Source organism: Tubulanus polymorphus, chromosome 7, assembly GCF_964204645.1.
Source record: "Tubulanus polymorphus chromosome 7, tnTubPoly1.2, whole genome shotgun sequence".
Lineage (NCBI taxonomy): Eukaryota > Metazoa > Nemertea > Palaeonemertea > Tubulaniformes > Tubulanidae > Tubulanus > Tubulanus polymorphus.
The window spans coordinates 4,805,663-4,826,718 of NC_134031.1; the positions used below are offsets into that span (position 1 = coordinate 4,805,663).

The 21,056-nt window shown below is 37.4% G+C and overlaps 2 protein-coding genes and 1 non-coding gene across 8 annotated transcripts; 2 read left to right on the forward strand and 1 right to left on the reverse strand.

Moving 5' to 3' along the window:
- Window positions 1–35: 35 nt before the first annotated feature.
- On the forward strand, window positions 36–14,653 carry LOC141908213 (solute carrier family 53 member 1-like). 5 transcript variants are annotated; one of them, XM_074798132.1, is made up of 17 exons: window positions 36–201; window positions 2,123–2,174; window positions 2,296–2,397; window positions 2,588–2,895; window positions 3,405–3,506; window positions 4,026–4,106; window positions 6,590–6,668; window positions 7,043–7,230; window positions 7,704–7,883; window positions 8,210–8,357; window positions 8,657–8,851; window positions 9,410–9,585; window positions 9,902–10,035; window positions 10,463–10,645; window positions 10,827–10,886; window positions 11,670–11,717; window positions 13,878–14,653. In XM_074798132.1, exons 1-17 carry the CDS (start codon window positions 133–135, stop codon window positions 13,921–13,923), a joined length of 2,151 nt encoding a protein of 716 aa, XP_074654233.1. In that variant the 5' UTR covers window positions 36–132; the 3' UTR covers window positions 13,924–14,653. The 5 variants fall into 5 exon arrangements, with proteins under 5 accessions (XP_074654233.1, XP_074654234.1, XP_074654235.1 ...); XM_074798133.1 differs by lacking the exon at window positions 11,670–11,717; XM_074798134.1 differs by lacking the exon at window positions 10,827–10,886.
- Window positions 14,654–14,837: 184 nt separating this feature from the next.
- On the reverse strand, window positions 14,838–20,025 carry LOC141908244 (deoxyhypusine synthase-like). 2 transcript variants are annotated; one of them, XM_074798185.1, is made up of 10 exons: window positions 19,896–20,009; window positions 19,330–19,370; window positions 18,705–18,943; window positions 17,974–18,141; window positions 17,073–17,294; window positions 16,849–16,935; window positions 16,176–16,281; window positions 15,978–16,081; window positions 15,526–15,651; window positions 14,838–15,175 (listed from the first exon to the last, which is right to left on the reverse strand). In XM_074798185.1, the coding sequence occupies exons 3-10, from the start codon at window positions 18,909–18,911 to the stop codon at window positions 15,050–15,052; spliced, it is 1,146 nt and encodes a 381-aa protein (XP_074654286.1). In that variant the 5' UTR covers window positions 18,912–18,943; window positions 19,330–19,370; window positions 19,896–20,009; the 3' UTR covers window positions 14,838–15,049. The 2 variants fall into 2 exon arrangements, with proteins under 2 accessions (XP_074654286.1, XP_074654285.1); XM_074798184.1 differs by lacking the exon at window positions 19,330–19,370 and having other exon boundaries at window positions 19,896–20,025.
- A 223-nt stretch (window positions 20,026–20,248) lies between these two features.
- On the forward strand, window positions 20,249–20,320 carry Trnad-guc (transfer RNA aspartic acid (anticodon GUC)). The gene has a single exon. It is a non-coding gene; the product is annotated as a tRNA-Asp (tRNA).
- The last annotated feature ends 736 nt before the right edge of the window (window positions 20,321–21,056 follow it).

Genomic DNA, 21,056 nt, shown 5'->3' on the forward strand with positions numbered 1-21,056 from the left:
AAAACTGTCATGTGACCAAAAACAAAATGGCCGCAATGTTTACCTCGGAGATTACATCCGACTGACAAAAATAGGTCACTAAATCGTGATTTTCGGCCTTACATATGATCACAATAATAGCAGACGAAAGCTATGAAGTTTGCGGAACACTTGGGAGCCCATATAACGCCGGAATGGCGCAAACAGTACATCAACTACGAGGTAATTTCTGTTCGTTTCTCGCTTTTCATTTCGCCAATTCTTTCAAAATCGTGCTAAGTATCGAAATGGAGCTACGCAATCCACGCGTTTTGTGTCTCCAAGGCTAGGCTTCTGCTCATAAGCGATCAGGAACCGTAAATTGACATTCGAACAAATCTTAACTCACCTCGCTCAGGTGATATGTAATAACCTGTCTCCGGTCCCGATCCCACCCGCTGTCACTGAATTTAATGAAGTTAGTGAAGAAAAAGGGTAGGGTTAGGCCCTAACAGAAATTCAAAAGGATATTGATTTGAGATCTTTCTTACCATCGAAGCGGTATCGATAGTCAGTCACTACATATTCAGCGACACCTTATTTAAGGGCATGAATTTTTTATTGAACCTCCAAAATCTGCAAAACATTCATCAGTAATTATATGATGCATAGTACACGGAATACTACATGGGAGTTCTATCAAATGATATTCAGTATATTACAAAATGATAAGTTCAGTGGTTGAAAGTCAAGAGAAAATACAAACAAATACATTTTTGTCGATCGCAATATTGACTTATTCAAGTACTGTCTGTATACTGGACGATCTAACAGGTAAACCCGAGATCTTATGGGTTACCCTTTCCTTTGTCTCCATATGGACAGCTAGATAATAATTCGTGTAGCCCTTTGTCTCTTTGGTGACCTCAGACAGTTGAAGAACTTCATGTTATAAAGTCTTTTTATCCTATTTTCGTGTTTCTTAACATTCGTTATCTAGGCATATCATTGATTCTATTACCCCAATATGCTAGCGGTCAAAATGTCACAGTAGGTCTAGTTGAAATGAATGGCATTGTGGATAAAGTCTTAACTTTATTTCTGTTATAGACTGGATTTCTACCTAATAAATAGGACAGATAAAAGACAAATTTGAAATGTTCCCATTCCTTGAATTAGAATTATCCAAAGTCTTTCTTTTTCGCTTTCCTTTTCGCGATAAAACTTGATGTTTGATGTCTGTATGATGAGCTTTTGACGAGCTCAACTTGTCATGAAGTATTGTATAGCCCTCACGATAGGTAAAACACAATATCCGTGTTGACGCGATGAGGAGAGAATCCCACAATGATAATAAAAAGTCCGAAAATGAAACTTCGAGATAGTAGTTTATTCAACGTTTCGACTATATCCTAATAGTCATCTTCAGGAATAATGAGATACTACAGAAATTATGAGATATATATACAATCCAGGGACAAAGAGACTAATTCAAGTAATCAGAGATGATACAAACTAAAGGAAAATTAACGTAGAAACAGTTACACGCTAAAATAGATTAAAGGGAAGCAAACTAAGGGGTGATTATAAACAACAATAGTGAGTATAAATATAAATGAAACTTAAAGTCAGTAGTAAAAAGAAAGACAAACTAAGGGGCACTAAATTAAAACAAAGGTGAATACAAGTTAAGTCAGAGACGAAATTGATGAGAGAACAAATTACAAATAATCAAAGGGGAATATATATCTCATAATTTCTGTAGTATCTCATTATTCCTGAAGATGACTATTAGGATATAGTCGAAACGTTGAATAAACTACTATCTCGAAGTTTCATTTTCGGACTTTTTATTATCATTGTGGGATTCTCTCCTCATTGTATAGCCCTATTCATCGAACATCGTTTATGGCTCATGTACCAGAAAACTCAGTTTTGATTTTTGTTTTTGGTTGGAATTTAGAAATAATATTTCGAGCCATTTTTATCGAGAAAAAATCATGATGAATAAGACCCAATCAAAAATAAATGGTTTTGTTTAATTTAAATTGAAATTTTTGACCTGGGGACACCGCAATGCAACCATTCTATCAGAGAAAGAGTTTTAAATGCCTGACCCATGAGCTGTTGTAGGCCCTGAGACACGTTCTCATGTCTTTTATAGAAAATGAAAGAAATGCTGTACAAAGCACAAGAGGAACAGCCATCGCCGGAAGGTATCTTGAACAAATGTCTCAAGCCGCTGACTTCATATTGAATTTACAGAATGATAAATGATTAAATATTTAACATTGTTTGTACCCGTTGTCGGTCAATGGTGTTTTCTCATCATTTCAGAATCACATCCCAGCGCGATCGAACGTTATCTAGTTCGATTTCATGACTATTTCCTTCACTTTTGTCAAAAAGAACTGGCAAAGATAAATACGTTCTTCTCAGGTAAATGATTGACAGATCATTAAAACACTTCTGATGATATAGTCAAATTTGAGAGGGTTTTTTGAAGATTCACAATACCCATTATCCGAAATTATGGAAAATATTAATCTGAATTCTTGTTTAGATGTATAGATACATGTAGGCCTATGTTCGTCAATTGTTTAAAATCAATTTCTCATTGTTTTCTCAGAAAAACTCGCCGAAGCGATTCGAAAATATTCGACGCTGAAAGCCGAATTGATGTTACACCAAGAAGCGCAGAAACGCAATAAACAACATCACCACGGCAACAAGAACAAACAGGATCCGTCGTCACAGTTGCGGCACCGCAGCAGCGTGTTCGCGGTGCTCGAAGAAAAAGAGCAAGTCGTTCAAACTCGTAAAATGCACGATTTGAAATTGGCGTTCAGCGAGTTTTATCTCAGTTTGATCTTATTGCAAAATTACCAAACTCTCAATTTCACCGGCTTTCGAAAGATTCTCAAAAAACATGACAAGGTAATAATGGTATAAGTCTATGTACAGAGTCCCCAAAACTCAGTGATTTCTTAAAAACTCCTTTTAAACAGGAATTGCTTTTAAAAGTGCTTGAAACTCCTTTGTTTTGAACAAAATGCCCTCTCAATTTCTGAGAAATGGGCAATTAGAAATGTTTGTAGTTGTACAGTGAACTATGCCTTAATCGATACAGTTGGGACCAAGTTTTGTTTTTACCCTATCAAGTGGTTACCGAAATAGAAACTGAGTGGTGAAAAGTTAGTGTAAAGGATGAACATTTGCTTACTTAATGGTTTACCGAGTTAAACAGTACTGATTTAGGAGGAGTCTACAGTAATTGGGATATGAAAGTGATGTAGACGCTTCCTTGAAATTTTCTCCATCAGAACACCTTGAGAACTCATTGTATCTAGGAATGACTGATCTGTAGGGACAGTGCACAATTCCTCTTTGAGTTTTACGTAATGCGCAGAATATGCGGAGGATTTTTTATATTCGCTTTATTACAGCTGTACGTTACTGATCTTGGTTCGCAGTGGAGAATGGAACACGTGGAACCAGCACCATTCTACACCAGTAAAGACGTTGATCAACTCATATCCAAAGTTGAGGTTCGTGTCAATTTCTTTGTGGATTATTTGAGTTGCCCTAAATACATAATTTGTAGTGGCTGAAACATGGATGAGTCGTCCATAATCGAATCAGTTTATAAGTTGGAAGATTTTATGATTTTTGCTTAGGGATTTGAATAGATACTAGCCATCCAATGTTTAAATGCTCTTTAGGCCTTAAAATACCCTTTTTCGTGTAAAAAGACCGTCAACTTTACGCTTGAGGTATAAGTGATATTCTGACTATTTAATAGTTTTTATTCCGAGCTAAGACAAATAATCCAGTCTGATTTGATAAGTTGGAAGGATTTTATGAGCTGTGTTACTTTGTAAAGGGGATTTCAATGAACCACCCTATCTTGAAAACTATTTCAAATTTTTTCATGGGGAATAAGCGGTATTCCGATTGTTTGTTTTAATTAAAAGAGCAATTATCCAGTCTTTGACGAATATGTGGTAATCGCGTGCATTCTTTACTGCAAATATAAAACATCAGACGCTTCCTCCGTCTATCTTCAGGCTTTGTTTACGAATGAATTGGAGGGAGGAAATCGTCAGAAAGCGATGAAAAGATTGCGCGTACCGCCGCTTACCGAACAGGTACGTAAACTACTAAATTTTTATCATCGACACTGCCCTCTGGTGGTTCGTATATAAGACTGACCTTGAAAAAAGTTTGTTATCTTGAAAAAACTGATACAATTTGAAAAAAAAGTATTGTTCTGAATCGTGATATGCACATGACTGATTTATGATTATGTACTTAAAGAAAGACTACTTTTGAATTAACAATTTATGGAGTGATTTTTCTGATAACGTATTCTTTTCTTATCTCAATCAAACGCTCTAATAAATGGCATTACTTGATAAACGTGAACGGTGATATTGAATTTTTTTACGCTGCGATGATTACGGTGAAAAAGTTAAAAGCTTCGCCATTGAAACGTTGTAAGAATGTGGAAATGCTTTCAAAAAGCTCGGAAATCAATAATGGTTTTAGATTATAATGGTGTGCAGCCATGGGTTTTAGTTTGAATATGAAAATTATGTAACTGCGTTTGAGCAAATCCGCAGAGCTTTAACAATGTCCACCACAAGGCCACTAGTCTACACTGCAATGTATTACCGTACGTACTGACATTTTCAGTGCACTACTTGACAGACTGACTTGTTTATCCAGAAAACATTTGAATCGCTACATTAAGGATGAAATATACATCAAAAGGACTAGATTTAAAGGAGTTTGTTTAAAAGAGAATATATACCCTGGATGCACCGACAATGAGCAGTTTGTTATAGGTCATGTTTAGTATTACACACATGTATCTGTGTAACCACACTGCTGTAGCAATGCTTGATGCGTTAATGGGATTTCGATTGTTACTCGAATTTGGGAATGCCGCGATTTAAGAATGTAATGCAGAAGGAATGGGAGAATAGAAATGGGACTTCTCATTCGCTAATATCTCTTATCAGTTATCAATAAGGACATTGCGACATAAATAATGTGACCGTTCTGTCAGTCGATCACTTATAAAGAAAGTGTGTTATGAATCTCTGGTTCAAAGTTCGCTTCAGCTTATCTGTGTATTGATAATGTAGTAACCGGGCGAGCTGGACTGGTAAAATTGAAGTGTTCTTTATACCAGTAGTGATATTATTATATTCGGGCCGTGTATCGACTTTTTCGGATTTCGACTTCTGCGTTCGCTAACGCATACATGGCAATTCGTTCTATTCTACGTATGATATTTTCGCTGGTAAAAACCGCTCGTCGTCCGCGCGAGAACAACCCACGATGAATAATCGACCGCCGTGTTTCACGATCCAAACGCCGGTTCGAGACGATGAGGAAGGAGAATCGTCGCAACAGCTGCCGTTTATTCCGAGGCCGCGGCGTACGACTTTAGCCGCCGAGCTGATCGAGAACTTCACGTCGCCGTTCGGTTCGCCGGCGCCGGTCTGGTTGACGATGTCGGACAGTTTCGCCGACAACGAGGACAGCGAATCGGACGATCTCAGCGACCGCATCGGCGCGATCGGATTTACACACGACAGCGGCAACGAGTCGGAGACGTCGCAACAGGAACGGTCATCGAGCGATACGCCGATCAGCGACGACGACGACGAGAACTCGCCGTTAGTCGGGTCGTATTACGAGAAAAACACGGTTCGTTTCGAACCGTATATCAGTCGTTATGTGCTCGCCCATGAAAAACCGGTGGAAGTAAGTGCATTTCATCACGAGCGGAGAGAGAAATGGGAAATACAGCTGAAAAACGGTTACGAGCTAAACAAATTAAGGCAAACCGAAACTAGGGGGTATTATCGAAATAATTAGTGTAGTAATTACATCTAAGTAATTGTGTGGGATTCTCTATAAAGCTATCGTCACAACGCGGACATCAATGGTTTCAATGGTTACACGTACTCGGTGTTACTGCAGTAGGCAGTTCAGTAGGTTACAGCACCATTAACTAATCATTTTCATCTACTAATTTCCCCTATGCGACAATCGCAACTCTTCATAGTGGATGTAGCTCGATATTTTTCTGTTCATAGAAGTAGGTCATTTGACACCAAACAATGAAGATTTTTTCAGTATAGCCACATGTTTTAGATCTTGTTATCAAAAAGGAATTATGATCCATCCCAAAAGGGGTGGATCCAGAATTTTCAAAGGGGGATGCTCAGCTGGTCATCCCAAAAGAAAGTTTTGAAACATCAGTCTTACCGGTAATTCTCATGCATTCTGCGCATTTCACTCAAAAACTGTGAATAGATAGTGCATTTTCCAAAGAGGGATGTGCTGTAGCACCTCAAGCACCCCGGCTGGATTCGCGCCTGATGAAAGGTGTAAAAAATATCTTTCCCCTATTTTCAGCCCTCTCCCTGATGATGAAGTATTTTACAATTTAATCTTGGTTCCTAGGCTCTTAAAAGATTTCTATGCTTTTCTTTGCAGTTAATGAATTTTGTTTTTGTGTATGGAAAAAGATAATTTGAAAACCCTGACTCCATCGAAATGTTGTGTTAGAAAAAGATCAATAACCTTATTAACATTTCTTTCTCTACCCTCACAGCAAAATCCATGGACTACGTTTCGAGTGGGCTTTTATATTGGTGTCTTTGTTGTACTTATTTCTATATTATGTATATCTGGTAAGTAGATATTCTAGTTGCAAATTTAGTCCCGATTTTCAGTATTTGTTACTTTTTTTATAACAACAAATACTGATTTGTTTGATGCGTACAGAAATATGAAAGATAATTCTGAGGGTCTTACTGTTGATTACTGATTTGAACAATTGAACAATTTCTTTCATATTTCAATGAACTTTTACTGAAAAATTCTTACTGATGGCACTTTTCAGAGGTTGGCTGCCAATGGCAGCCCTAGAATATCATTGTAGCCTATTTCCTAATTAAGAAAACCAGTTAAAAATATACAAAGCACACATTAGCTTCAACTTCGATAGACCTTTTATTTCATCATTGCGAAAAAATGATCAGAATATTGATGAATTATTTTTCAGCTCCATTATTGAAGATCGATGTCCCGTGGGTTCCAGCGTTGATCATGTACCGCGGTACGTTTCTAATCGTATTTTTCTTGGCACTGATCAGCGGAAATACGTACGGCTGGAGAACATCGGGTGTCAACCACGTTCTGATATTCGAAATCGATCCTAGGAATCATTTGTCGCATCAGGAACTGTTAGAGGTACGGGAAATTTCATCATATACGCAGTCGTGCTGAATGAAGGCATTTTAAATACGTTTTATGAATCCATGATTTAGTAATTTAAGAAACCACTTAATTTTGAATGCAAACTTTCTACAGGGTGTCTCAGAAAATGTGATACACCTACTTCAGCTTGTAATAAAGTTCGCCAATCTTAAGAGAATCAATTAAAGCTCAGTCATGCATGAAGGAGTTGTTACCCTAATTACGCGGCATGGAGATCCTTAGCAAGATTTTAAGAGATCCTCCTGATTTAAGATATCCTACTGATTATCTGGAATACGAACAAAAGAAGGTTTCATTAAATCACATTTTCTGAAACACCCTGTAGTGAGAGTGATTTATTCAACTACAATGTACCACTAATAGAGTGGATGCTACACTGGTTAGCATCCAAAATGTTGTGTTTTTTCAAGAAGAATGTTTCAGCTGTGATTATTATCTAATTTCAGATGGCAGGATTTTTCGGTGTGATATGGGGATTGAGTGTTATCGGTTATTTGTTTAGCAGTCTGATTCATATTCCAGTATTCGCGAATCCGCTTGCCTTGGTCGCTTTTTATGTGATTTACCTGCTGAATCCGATTAAAATTCTACATTATAAAGCACGTTTCTGGTTGCTCAGGGTACTCGTAAGTATCAACAATGGCGTGGTCACCCTTTCAGTTCTGACTCATTAATACCCTTAAGTACTGTACATAATTTGAAAATTTCGCTATATTGCGTCTACACTGCAGTGCGGTGTATCATTAGTTACTTATATTTCATAATGTTCGATAAGGTGCTGCCATCTTTCAAAAGAGATATAAACTAATTACATCAATACACTATGATGCGGTGTACTGCAAAGTCTATCACTGGTTTGTACACCGCGGTGCGGTGTAGCAATGTAGCGACCTGAATAACAAAAGGACTCTGATTGATGTATGCATGTGTATGTATTTTTTTTCTTTTGTAGTTTCGAATCTTTACCGCTCCTTTCCATTATGTGAGCTTTCCCGATTTCTGGCTGGCTGATCAGTTGAACAGTTTGGCCGTCATCATGCAGGATTTCGAGTTTTTCATCTGTTACTATGCATTTGAAGTTGACTGGCTAGGTGCTGATCGTAAGTACTTCTGAAACGAATACGCACAAGATAGTTAGTAGTCTAGTATCTAGCCGTCATTCCCAAACAACCATTGAAGGGGAACCCACATACATCGTCTGGTATTCACACTAGATAAGGAGCTGCAACCTCCAAGAAATTAATGGGTTTAGACTGATGCTAGGACCAGTTTAAGAATTGAGCTTGAAAACACTTGAAGTACTATAACATAACTAACATAAACGAGTTAGACATTAAGTTTCCCAATTTGGCCCTGGTAACTAAACCTTATAATGTCTACGCTATTTCTTTTAATCTAGGTCCTGAAGTGTGCAATAAGGTTACTTATGGAATCCGCCCTCTTGTTGCGCTGCTTCCCGCTTGGTTTCGGTTTGCTCAATGTCTACGACGTTATCGTGATACGAAACAAGCGTTTCCACATTTAGTCAACGCCGGCAAATATTCGACTACATTCTTTGTTGTGGTGTTTTCATCCTTAAACAAGTATTATATCGGTAAGTATGAAGATCTCTTTTGTAGACGGCGATCCAGATAAGACCGGGCTTAATTCTAATTCCGCAAAACAGGTTTAGTCTTATACTATTGATTACGAAAATCAATAGTATAAGACTAAACCTGTTTTGCGGAATTAGAATTAAAGACACACTCTCAGAGATGAGCATAGCTAAACTTCATTTCATCCTATTATCTCCATCCTCCACCAGCTGGGATCCGAAACTGATGGCGTTGCTAGACTCACCCCCGGCACAAAACCCTGCCACACTAGTCCTTACAGCAAATCTCCACATATATCTGCACAACCAGTCTAGTGTGGCAGAGTTTCGTACTGTGGCGAGTCTTGATGCCATCAGGTTCAAATCTCTGGGGGAGGATGATTATCTCAGAATTTAGAAAGGTCTTGAATTATCACCATAAGCATTTGAGTTAATGGAATGATAATGAAATGAACAACAAGCGAATTTCAAAATACTACTAGATCATTTAGAAGTATAGAAAGTTGACGCGAAAGAGTCAAATTGTAGAAAAAAATTGTAAATCATAACTTCTTCTAGATCATCACGGAGACCATTGGAAACAGATCAATGCATTCTTCTATTTGTGGATCGCTTCGTGCATCGTTAGTTCCTGTTACACGTACACGTGGGATATAAAAATGGATTGGGGATTGTTCGATAAAAACGCCGGTGAAAATCGCTTTCTACGCGAGGAAATCGTCTACGCGTATAAGGTATGAACATGAGGAAGAAAACCTTACATAACTGATGAAATCACTGATTACTAATTACCTACTGATTTGCTGTTGCCGATGGGTTTATTGTTCATCAATCGAATAATTTGGAATCTCTGATAAACTTTTCTGGATATTTTCTAGATAATTGATATGATCCAGTTACCTTACATGATTGATCGTATATACCGTATATATCTTATTGTCTATAGCTATTGGTCTTATTGTCTAAGTCTAGTTTTCAGGTCTGTGTATTGATGAAGCTTCCAATCCCCCAATGAATTTATATATCGAGATGTTTCTCTCTGTTTTCCAGGGTTATTATTATTTCGGAATTATTGAAGATTTTATACTGAGATTTGCGTGGAGTATTACGGTATCTGTTGGTGAAGGTGGTCTCATACACGGTGAAATACTCAAAACGGTTCTAGCTGTGTTTGAAGTCGTCAGGTTAGAACAACACCGTAATTACAATAGATAGTTTTAAATGCATCCTCGCTTGCCAGGGTTTGATTGACTCCCGCCGAAGCTCATACGAACAAAAACCATGACCCGATTCATTCTTCTATTACACCGCTCAAGATTTCTTGGGTGGACAGGTTGCTGCTCAGCGGCCACCAGTCCATATATCTAGCCAATCAGATGTGTTGTTTTGATAGAGCAAATCTGCTGGTGATAACAATGCATCTGACTTCATACATGGACTGGTGGCCACTGAGCAGTAAGCTGTCCGCCCAAGAAATCTTGGGTGGTGTAATAGACCAACGAAGGGTCTGCGGCTAGGGTTTGTTTTGGCTTAGGTGGGAGGCAATCAAACCCCCCTGTTTTGAATGCTAAGATACCACGATATTATCAGTAGTTCTCATTGATTTTACAGACGTTTTATCTGGAACTTTTTCCGATTAGAGAATGAACATTTGAACAACTGCGGTCAGTTCCGCGCCGTACGGGATATATCTATAACACCGATACACGCGAATGATCAGGCATTACTGGAGAATATGATGGACAACGACGACGGCGTACAAAACCGAATGAAACATAAAAAGAAGAAAACTAGGTACTTATTAGATTTTATTCGCTAATCAAAGGCAATACTAGACAATTATAGACAAAATCACGAGCCGTAAATTCATCCTTAATTCACCCACTCGCATCCAAACAACCTTGAAAATTGATTTTGTATTCAGGGCGCAGTTAACAGATTTACGCAAGTTAATTAAAGGAGAATTGATTTTCAGGCAAAGATCACGGACGTACAAACCAGTTGAAGTCGAGCCGCATAGGTGGCCCTCTAACAGGTTGGATTGTCATTAGAATGTCTGATATAACTTTCACTTCCGTCTGCATGATCCTCGATGTCCCTATCTCTGAACTTCAGGGTTACATCTGATTTCACATTTCTTTTCATCAAGTTTCTTCCAAATCTTCTCTTTACCTGGACTACAGCTATACATTTCGAGAATGCTTTTCATCACGTTCATGGGTTGTGGTAGTTGTGAGCTGTTGGTGCAATGATCACTACAAATGTTTGGCTGAAATAAAATGATACCTTGTTTCTCCAAATCGGCCAGGTCATTTTGTTAACTGCGATAGAATTTGTAATTAGTGCATTTCTATTACTGCTAGGTCTGTTATGGTTAGCTAGATCATGATCTTAAAAAATATGTACAGGGTCGACAGGCAGTTGGCCGTGTCGACTTTTAAGCTCTGCAGTAATGCGAAGCAAGGTATCAATTATTATAGCCTTATACATACTGCTTATTTTCGCTAATATTGAATTCAGATTCAGATTTGTTACGGGTTTTATTAGATGCTGGTGTGCTGAAAGTGGAAATAACATATTGTAATCGTATTTTAATCATTTGTAGAAATAGGAAATGATGTGTAAGTTACAGCGATGTTGAAATGAGTGCGTTTAAACAATGGTGCAGGAATGATTCCACATGAATTTCACTAACGTTTTGTTTTTGTTTCTGTGACCTAAAACAACACTATCAGTTTTAAAACAACAATAGATATGTAATATGTTTAGTTGATATATTGTTGTAACTGGTGACTGGTTTGTATTTCTCTATATATAGACTCGCTAAAGTTCAGGAGTTACGCAGAGTGTATGGTAAAATCGGAGGGTAAGTTTCACTTACGTCGTGAAGCATATTCATTGATTGCTTGATAATTGTTCATCGTGTCATCGGTTTGATTATCCCTTCCAATGATAACTGTGAATTCTTCCCACGTACACATATCGCTCTATATATTTCAACGCGTTGCAAAAATCGAGCATAGCCGATGCAGATAAGGCCATCTTTAGTTACTGTTTTCTTCACTTGTCTACACACTGGGTATGGGTCCATATTATCGAATATTGAGCATATCTGACTCAGATAAGGCCATCTCCTTTCATAGCTTTCAGAAGAATTAAAAACCACTGTTGATACTCACAGCATTAGCTCAGATGTTATGAAATCTGGTTTTTTCAAGTTATGCATTTACACTGTAATCAAATCCTTGATAAAATTGGGAAAATGATGCCAGTCATCTCTGTCCCCATCTCCGACCAATAGTACAAATATCTAGGCCTGGTTTTATGAACTAGTATTAACTGAACACATGGCGTATCTTGAGAGAGTTAGTTTTGGTTTTTCATGATCAATATATAGAAAAATCTTATCTCGGCTATTACCCAGCGCTGAGGTCCTAAACATTGAAAATCAAAGCTTAGATAATTCTTCCTGCTGTGGCTGTAGTGTACATAAGTGTCGTTCTATATGTATATATATATATGAATAATGATTCAAATTGTAGCTGATAATTGTAATTTCTTACAGCCATCTGTATCACCGTGGTCCACATGTTAAAATTGTTTTCTGAGTGGTAAGGCGCGCATGCTTGTGTGTGTATAGTATGTGAGTGAGTGTAACCCCGACCCTACCCTACCCTACCCTCTACCTTTTCTCTTCATTCAAGACAAAGCAAAAATTCATGGAACTGTTGTTACTCTTTTACCGTATATGAGTTGCTTTACACATGTAAGGCTAGATATAATCTCATTTCTTTAAATCATGACGGCATGTTGCCAGAATTTTTAAACCGAAAATATCTGGAAGGAACATGTACTTCATAGATCAACATTTTTTAATTGGCTGCCATAGGCAACTGTTGCTCGTAACCTGAATTTGTTTTTGTCGACCTCACCCTGACTCCTAGCATTTGAGTGTTGTTGTCTGATGATCGATATGCTATAAAGTCCAACTTGTAAACAAGGCGGAGGATTAAATTCATAATCTTCAATATTAAAATCACAACTTTATATTCATTTTGCACAACTTAATTAATCAATTTGAGTTCTGTAATCAGTTGCTTGAAGTACTTTTTTCAGGGTTCATAGCAGTCCTCGAAGGTCTTTAAAAGTTTTTGATTGAGAATGGGTCTGTTCAAGGCCTTGAATATCATCGAATGGGCTCTTAAGTTCTTATATCAGTGCCATGGTCCTTGAATGTCATCAGTCATAAGTTATCATCTGCAGATCCAAGATACAAGTTCACTGTTGCAGCTCTTAAATTCTAATTATAAAAATGCCTGGAAAATGTAAATTTCAGGATTCCTGGCTTAAACATGTCGATCATATATAAGTCCTGGAATTGGGAGTGAAAAAGTCATTAAATGAGATTGGTCGTGGACACTATGAACCCGTATGTTATCTAGGAGCTTGTGCAACTGCTTTGCGAACGGTTTTACATTTTCAGTTTTTATTACGTACCAGTTTATTTTCTAGGTTCACGGTAGTTTGATTTATTTTTAGATGAAATTGTATTTTAACGATATGTAACTACTAGTCTGTTACATTATATTCTATACGGAGATTCGGTAGGGCATGAATCACTCTCTTATGACAGGTCTTTCGTTGTATTTACAGGATTTCTTAATGCATTTAAATATTTAATCTAAGTATAGTGCTCTTTCTGTGTTGATGGTGCATTATCTAATTGTTTATCAGTAGTTAGTACACTCTGGTATAGTTTAGCTTCCTCATTCAACTAGCGCCTTGTTTAAATCAGATCTTTCTTTTCTCTTTTACCTGGTACAGACTTAACAAACTGATCTTAAAGATAATACAATAACAACCTGTATTGTAAGGATAACGTTTTTTGCCGATCGGTCTGTGTTTAAACAAGGTTATTACTTTCGCGTAGAACACCTTTAGAACAGGTTTCAAATTACCGGTAGATCAAATCCCACACATCGCCGAACATCGTCGTCATTAAACCTATTCTTCATTCTCATTTCAGGAGGAGGAGTTCGAAGTATCTATTGGAGGACGATCCGGAGACTTGATTACAGTAGAATTTATTCAATGAAACGATGATGATACTCTCTTTATAGCGATTTACCCGAGATCTGTCTATTCCTGGAGAAACTTTATTCAATCTCTTTATTCCGTAGATAGCACATACAAAATCCGTACGGTGACGCATTGAACCGGGACAAATCGTTATCGAAGTTTTCCACTTTCTAATGAAAATGATTAAGGTTTGAATCGTGGACTATAAATGGTTTAATCATTGATTTCTGGTAAAAGCTGCGAAGTTTTTTTTTTTATGGAGAAACTGTCTTTTTTGCATACAAGTCAATTTCTATGTTTGTATACGTGTTCTAAGGTTGTATAGTTATAGCAGTGATCAAATTTCTGATTCTTTACCAGAGTACTGATTCTTCTTGACCTCTATGTTAATGTGTTAAATACGGTGTCAAGAATGTTCATGTTAAACTAGCCAGTGGTTTTTTAAGCAATTTGCTGAAGAAATGAGTGTTGTCTCCATTTGTAAATTTGATTTGACTCGTTAAGTATGGATAATTGTGTATGAACATATTTCGGGGTATTCAACTTTGGAAATGGGTCCCGGAGATTTAGACGTGACGAGTCAGTATAATTGGACTGTAGTTTAATAGTTTCACGATTATCGGATATTTACACAATGAACCATGTTGGTTTAACCCTATCCGATAATGATTAGGTCACTAGCTAGAGTCACATGTCCCTGGTGAAGTTGTACATACGGTATGATAATGTAAATAAATTCTAATTAAGTTTTGTTTGATAATTTCCTTTGTTTATTGAGTTTATGGCTTCAAGGAACGGTGTCCGCTAGGCTTTTGAGGAGACCCTATCTCGTAGGGATATTTCGGCATCCTCCTTCAAACCCGAAATAACCAGTGACGAAAAGCAATAAACACTTGAGTTCATCGAGTTTATTCACTACTGTGAAATACATGTTTACATACGCAATTATTACTAAAATGTTTTAATTAAGACATAATAATTTTACCGAAATAGGAAGATTGATAATGATTGCAAATCTATTTAGCACAATGCGACAAGACATTGAGGATTTCATCCAACAGCTTGTCTTCCATTTCGAAATCACAGATTTGTCAAGAATGTATGATCCCGATCATTCCATCATTGAATGACGGAGGAGTTTTTCTTTTCGATGTCTTTATCACAGCTAGTGTCTATTCGAGGAGCGTTCAGTACAAAGGTCTCGGCTACTAACAGCGGAAATAACAACGAAGCTTCTCCATAAATCTGAAACGATTAAAAAGCACATTAATCATAAAATGAATTTCATTTGATATTCATACAAAGTGGCCACTTTCCCATATTTCCCCATGTTATAACACAAAATACCCTGAGCGAATTCGAGACATTTTGTGATTTAAGATGTTATAATGAATCGAGTATTGATAAAAAATGTGCGGACTATAGGATAACGGAATTCCCGAGTTTTCCAGATGATTTTGCAAAATTTGTCAAATTCCCTGAGATTTCCCAGATTTTCTTCTAGATTTTTCTGCTTCCCTGAGTTTTCCAGGTCAGCAGCTTCCTTGCTCATTCAGCAATATAAGGATGCTTCCCACTGTGGATTTGATTTTTACCTTAACAGGCGTCGCGCTAAGTCGTATTTTCCCCCAAGATATCGCCTCATCGGGTCTCGCTCCGGAGTCACTGCCATCGTATTCGGTTGATGTGTTCATAAATATCGAGAAATCTGCACCATTTCTCTGAAGAGATACAAAAACAAAGTTATTAGGATATAGGAATGACAAACAATTCTTTTTTCCAGGATGGCCACTTTCCAGCAACAATTTACAAATTGCCTGAGCTTCCCTGTTCTTTTTCTTGTTCAAAATGTTACGATTTATCAGTTTTTGAATCATGAATCACGCGTTGATAAAGAAACGCATTATCAATTATAGCGTATCCAAATTCCTGAGTTTTCCAGGTCTTTTGTAAAATCTGTCAAATTCCCTGATCGTTCTAGATTTTCTGAGTTTTCTATCACAGAGGCTGCCCTGATTTTTAATTGCAAGGTGAAGATGTGATGTACCATTAAGTTTGCATTGCATATGTGATGTTTCATTAAACCTCCTCCAATGATGATCATTCCGGTGTTCTGAGCGTAAACTGCCTGACTGTTTAACAATCGAATGTCTGAAAAAAAACAGTGAAAATTACATAAACATTCCCTCAACATTTTCATTCATCAACAACAACGACGACGAGTTAAACGAACATTGAAACGTACCTTCAACGATATCCAAACGAAGACCCGGGTTTCTGTACGAATGGAAATAAAGCATATCTCCTAATGATCCATCCGTTAACGCTGGACTGAACACTGGAATATTATTCTGAAACAATTCGATAATTTTAAATAACAAGAGGTAAGTAAATACAGTAGAACTCGCGCTTACCGGGTAATCCAGAATTGATGTTAAGAGAATCGAGTGAGAGGATCTGAAGGATTCTGACAAAATAATGGTTTTTACAGTATTTACAGGGTCTCACTCCTCAACTCTAAGATATTCTTCTTATAGTATATAGTAAAATGCTTTTAAAGGTACTCGAAACTCCATCAATTTGAGCAAAATACCAAAAACTCCTTCAAACAGGCAATCAGAAATTGTTGTCTAGTTTGAAGTTGTACAGTTCAGTGAACTATGCCTAAATTGATACAGCTGGGATTTTTTTTTACCGCGGTTACTGAATAAGAAACCAAGTTTAGGTAGTCTTAAGAATAAATGCCACCAATCATTGGTTTTACATGTACCAAGATAAACAGTACCGATTAAGGAGGAGTCTACAGTAATTGGAATATGAAAGTGATTCCTTAAAATGTTCTCCTTAAAAACTACTTATCCAGGAATGATTGATCAGTGGGGACCTTGTATTAGCAAGATTTTGTTTTGTTAACATACCTTATAGGCCCAGTAATACACAGAATCTGGGTGGTTTATTTCTTTCCCTAATCTGTGAATCAACTTCGAAGGAGTCCAGTTAATATTCTGTGGGAATAAATCATTGTATTATCAAGAAGCTTCGATATAACTGGAATTTTAGAACGATGTTGGATCGATGACCAGCTTTTTCATGATTAAACAAATATGAGATGAATTCGATCTCAATCATTCTGATTGTATACCTGTTCATTTTGTTCTTTGAGAACCTGGTTTAAAATCGGCATCAGCCAGTCTTCGAATTTGCAATAGTTATCGTTAGGAACGAGCAGATTGCCGATTCTGTTGATGCCTTTTTTGCGTAACTCGGCACCGGGATATTTATTGAAATCTCCGATATACGTCGGCGCTAAACATTTGATAAAGTCCTCCTCGACGCCCCCGGCAGTTGTTACAACTACGTCCACCTGAAATGTTATAGTGAATGAAATTACGAGTTGGACTGAACTGTTAAAAACATTCTCGTTGCAAGTAAATTTTTCATTGGTGCTATTACAGAAGACTCCAAGCAAATTCGATTGCCTCCAATTAATGTAATGAACAAAATAAATTTTCTCGTTAAAACGTTTTCCTTCTCCAATTCATGTGATGACGACCCAGACTGCCCCCAGGAGATACAAGGAAAGCAAATTCTACTCCGCAATTTATTGGAAATGCTTGTTCAGGATTCACAAATGAGTGATGCAGTGAGCAAGGTGTGCGAGGTATGTTTACACTTGCAGCTATTAACGAAATTCTGAGCGCCACCTGAGTAAGAAAATCAGACAATGAACAAGAAAGATCGGCTACAAGATAACTACCATAGAAACATCATATACAATAGACCCTGTATTAGTCTGAATACCAGTCGTTGTTACGGTTCCCTCTAACGTTTGTGGAACGACGGCTAGGTACAAGACTAACCCTTTATAATTCAGATTATCTAAGCAAAACAATTCATCTGATAAGCAAGAAATCCGGACTAAACATCATATTTGCCTACATCTATATAGGTGGACCAAAAATAGCAGTTTACATCAAAATCAAATTAAACTGATTCAGATTAAGCAGGGTCTTATGCATAACCGGACGAAAACGCTTCTTTACCATTTTATGTTGAACCAAAAACCTAATTGTCTCGCGAACTCCGGAACTGATCATGTTCGACGTAAAACCGAGAAATATCGTACAATTCGTCTTCTCGCGACCGTCGTGTGCTATTTTACCATGTTCGGCGATAACTTCGGCCGGCACTGGCTTCTTTTTACATTCGATCTGACAAAGAAAGTTTAAATTTCAAACAAAGTCCTGCAGGGCCCAGTTTCAAGAAAGAAGTTATAATTGTTGTAGATACCAGGGCTGCCAACCTCTGAAATGTACTTTCAGTAACAAATTGAACTTTTTCAGTAACATTTCATTGAATCATGAAAAAAAATGTTCAAATTAATTATTAATCAACATTAAGACTCACAGTAATATCCTTCATTTTGTACGCATCAAACAAATTAAATCAGTATTTCTTAACAAGTAAAAACCCACAGTAGATATCGAAAAGTTTATTATGAAACCGTCAGATAATAAACTTTCAATATCTTTTGCTGGGTTTTTACTTGTCAACTCTGAACTGGGATTAATATCAGTCTACCAGTCAGTATTTCTTGTTATAGAATAGTAACAAATACTGAAAACCAGGAACAGTTGGCAGCGCACTGAAAATATGAAATAAATATAACCAATACGCTAACCAACAGAACCAAAATCTTCGTTTATGAGTGGGCCCTCTGTGTCGATGATCTTAAAACAAATAAGGTAGATTTCTGGATAAGGCGTCTAATTACCATTTTATTGATTTCATCAACGGCTAGTCCAAAATTCGTAGCCTGGAATCCAGAGTATTTGTAAGTCTGCAGCAACTTATGGTAGTCCAAACCTTTATTGAAGTCGTATCCGTAAACGGTCTCAGAACCTTCCGGCATCTGTTCGCTTTGCACCATTACCGCTTCCGTGGCCAAGTTTGGCGGACATTCATTTTTTGCAGACTCCATATTTGTAAATTCAATTTTTCACTCGGTCAAAGCTGAAGTTAAACAACATAAGGAATTGTAGTCTAAAGAAGTTCAGTACCTAGCCGTCGTTGTTGTAGGGAACCCGTAACAACGACTGGTATTCAGACTTTAAAAGGAATTGAAGAGGTTGGATACAAATCAAATTCCAAAAATATATCCTCGCTATCCAGGGTTTGATTGCCTCCCGCCGTAGTCTGAATACCAGTCATCGGGTTCCGTAGTTGTTTGGGGAACGACAACACCTAAGGTACTTGAGACTGCTGACTGCTTAGACGGCAACCTGTCCGCCCAATAAATCGGTGTCGGGTCTGAACGTCCTCACTTTCGTCAGTCAAAACGTCCTCACTCACGCCAGAATCACTACTGTTAAATCCGAGTTATAAGCTAAATATATGACCTTTTTAATGTATAGGCTAGATGGCGTATGAGGCAGTCGATCTATATTTACAAAAACAGAAAATAAAAGTACTTTAAACATAAGACAAACGTTATTTACAACATACTAATTACATACTATCGGAGGAGGGGTCTAAATACATCTAAAAAAAAGTTGATTTTTTAAAACATCAAGGTTCCTAAAGGTGACTATCGTGAGGTGCCGCCCTCTCCCCACTACTGTTGATTGAGCTGTTGAGTGTGGAGAGGACATAGGCCCCTAATACAGACAAGGACGTTTTGACTGGAGGACGTTTTGGCGCGAGGACGTTTTGACATGAGGACATTTTGACCATATTTCAAGAAATCTTTGGCAATGTAATAGACAAATGAAGCCAAAGGGCAAGCGAGGATGTATATTTATTTGTTGTTATTGCAGGTCAAGTGGATATTTCAATTCCATGCCGGCTGGTGGTTAAAATTAAAAAAATCAATAATAGGCCTAGTACACAGGCTGATGAGTCAATGAGTGAGGAGACATATTAAGAGGCTTGGCCAGGGAATCACAGAATTTTGTCGAATTCTTACTTTACTAATCTTAATTGCAAGTTAAGTTAACAAGAAAGGTTCAGCAATAATGTAATGTGACAATTGTTGAATACATGGAGTTCAATACATGTGGACATACAAATCGACCAGGGCACCACCTAACGTTAGCCTACAGACTACAGTTTGATTAGTGATTGGCACTAATCAATTAACTGTTCTAATATCTAAGCTACATCAATACGACAAAACACATTTAGGTAACGATAAAACACAATGAAAAATATATTGTCATTTTTTATGGAGGAAAAATAATCATGCTTTACGGCGATGATGTTCGCGTCGATAATATGATAAGAGATATCATCTATATTGTGCTCCTATTGCACATGCGATCCTCGGTAGTATAGTGGTGAGTATCCGCGCCTGTCACGTGCGAGACCCGGGTTCGATTCCCGGCCGGGGAGAATCTTTTTGATATTTTTTCGAGATTATGAATTGTCATTTCTCTTCTCTCTTTTGAGGGACCTGTTTAAAACTATTTCTTAGTTTCTACAGACCCCTCCAAGTCTAATTTACTGTATTTTGTATCAAACTTTTGTACATTGCTGTAAATTATATTATTTGAAAATAAAGCGTAATTCATTCTTTCAGTCATTCAATGAAATAATTGCACAGGGGCGGATCCAAGGGGACTTGGCGGCCCGGTCCCCATCTTTTTTTAAAGATAATATTTTCCACAACCTGGCATAAGAAAATTCACACATAGCGGCAATTTTTTTTTTACTTCAAATTCTGTTCGTTTTGTTTTTGATATTTTTGTGCGTTCATTCGTTAAACATTATGGTTTAAAATCGAAATGATTTTTTCTCTGAGGTTAGAATTAATTACAATTAGATTTTAATTAATGGAAATCCCAACTATCTGTTGTCATGGGGACATTTCCAACCTTTTACCGAATTCACCGTACTTTCTCGCGCGCGATATTAAATATTTACTGAGTCCAGGAAAAATCCAATAGATGGAGATTATGGTTTTTACATTGTTGAGTGAAGCTTTTATAGCGCCGAATAGAAATTTTGTTAGTTCACGTAAATTCTGATAGATGGCGATCTATGATTCTGGCGGTAGGTTTGAACCCTTTTGATAATTAATTAGTAGTCTCTATGCCAAATAGTTAGTTACCTAATCGTTGGTGGTAAG

Bases quoted from the DNA above. Each gene is read 5' to 3' on its own strand.
- LOC141908213 (XM_074798132.1), top strand. From the start codon at position 133: ATGAAGTTTGCGGAACACTTGGGAGCCCATATAACGCCGGAATGGCGC. The intron at 7,884-8,209 runs GTAAGTATCAAC...TTTCTTTTGTAG, and splicing joins TCTGGTTGCTCAGGGTACTC to TTTCGAATCTTTACCGCTCC. The intron at 8,358-8,656 runs GTAAGTACTTCT...CTTTTAATCTAG, and splicing joins TGACTGGCTAGGTGCTGATC to GTCCTGAAGTGTGCAATAAG.
- LOC141908244 (XM_074798184.1), bottom strand. From the start codon at position 18,911: ATGGAGTCTGCAAAAAATGAATGTCCGCCAAACTTGGCCACGGAAGCG. The intron at 18,142-18,704 runs GTAATTAGACGC...TTTCTTTGTCAG, and splicing joins TTGATGAAATCAATAAAATG to ATCGAATGTAAAAAGAAGCC. The intron at 16,936-17,072 runs GTATACAATCAG...TTATTCCCACAG, and splicing joins TCAAAGAACAAAATGAACAG to AATATTAACTGGACTCCTTC.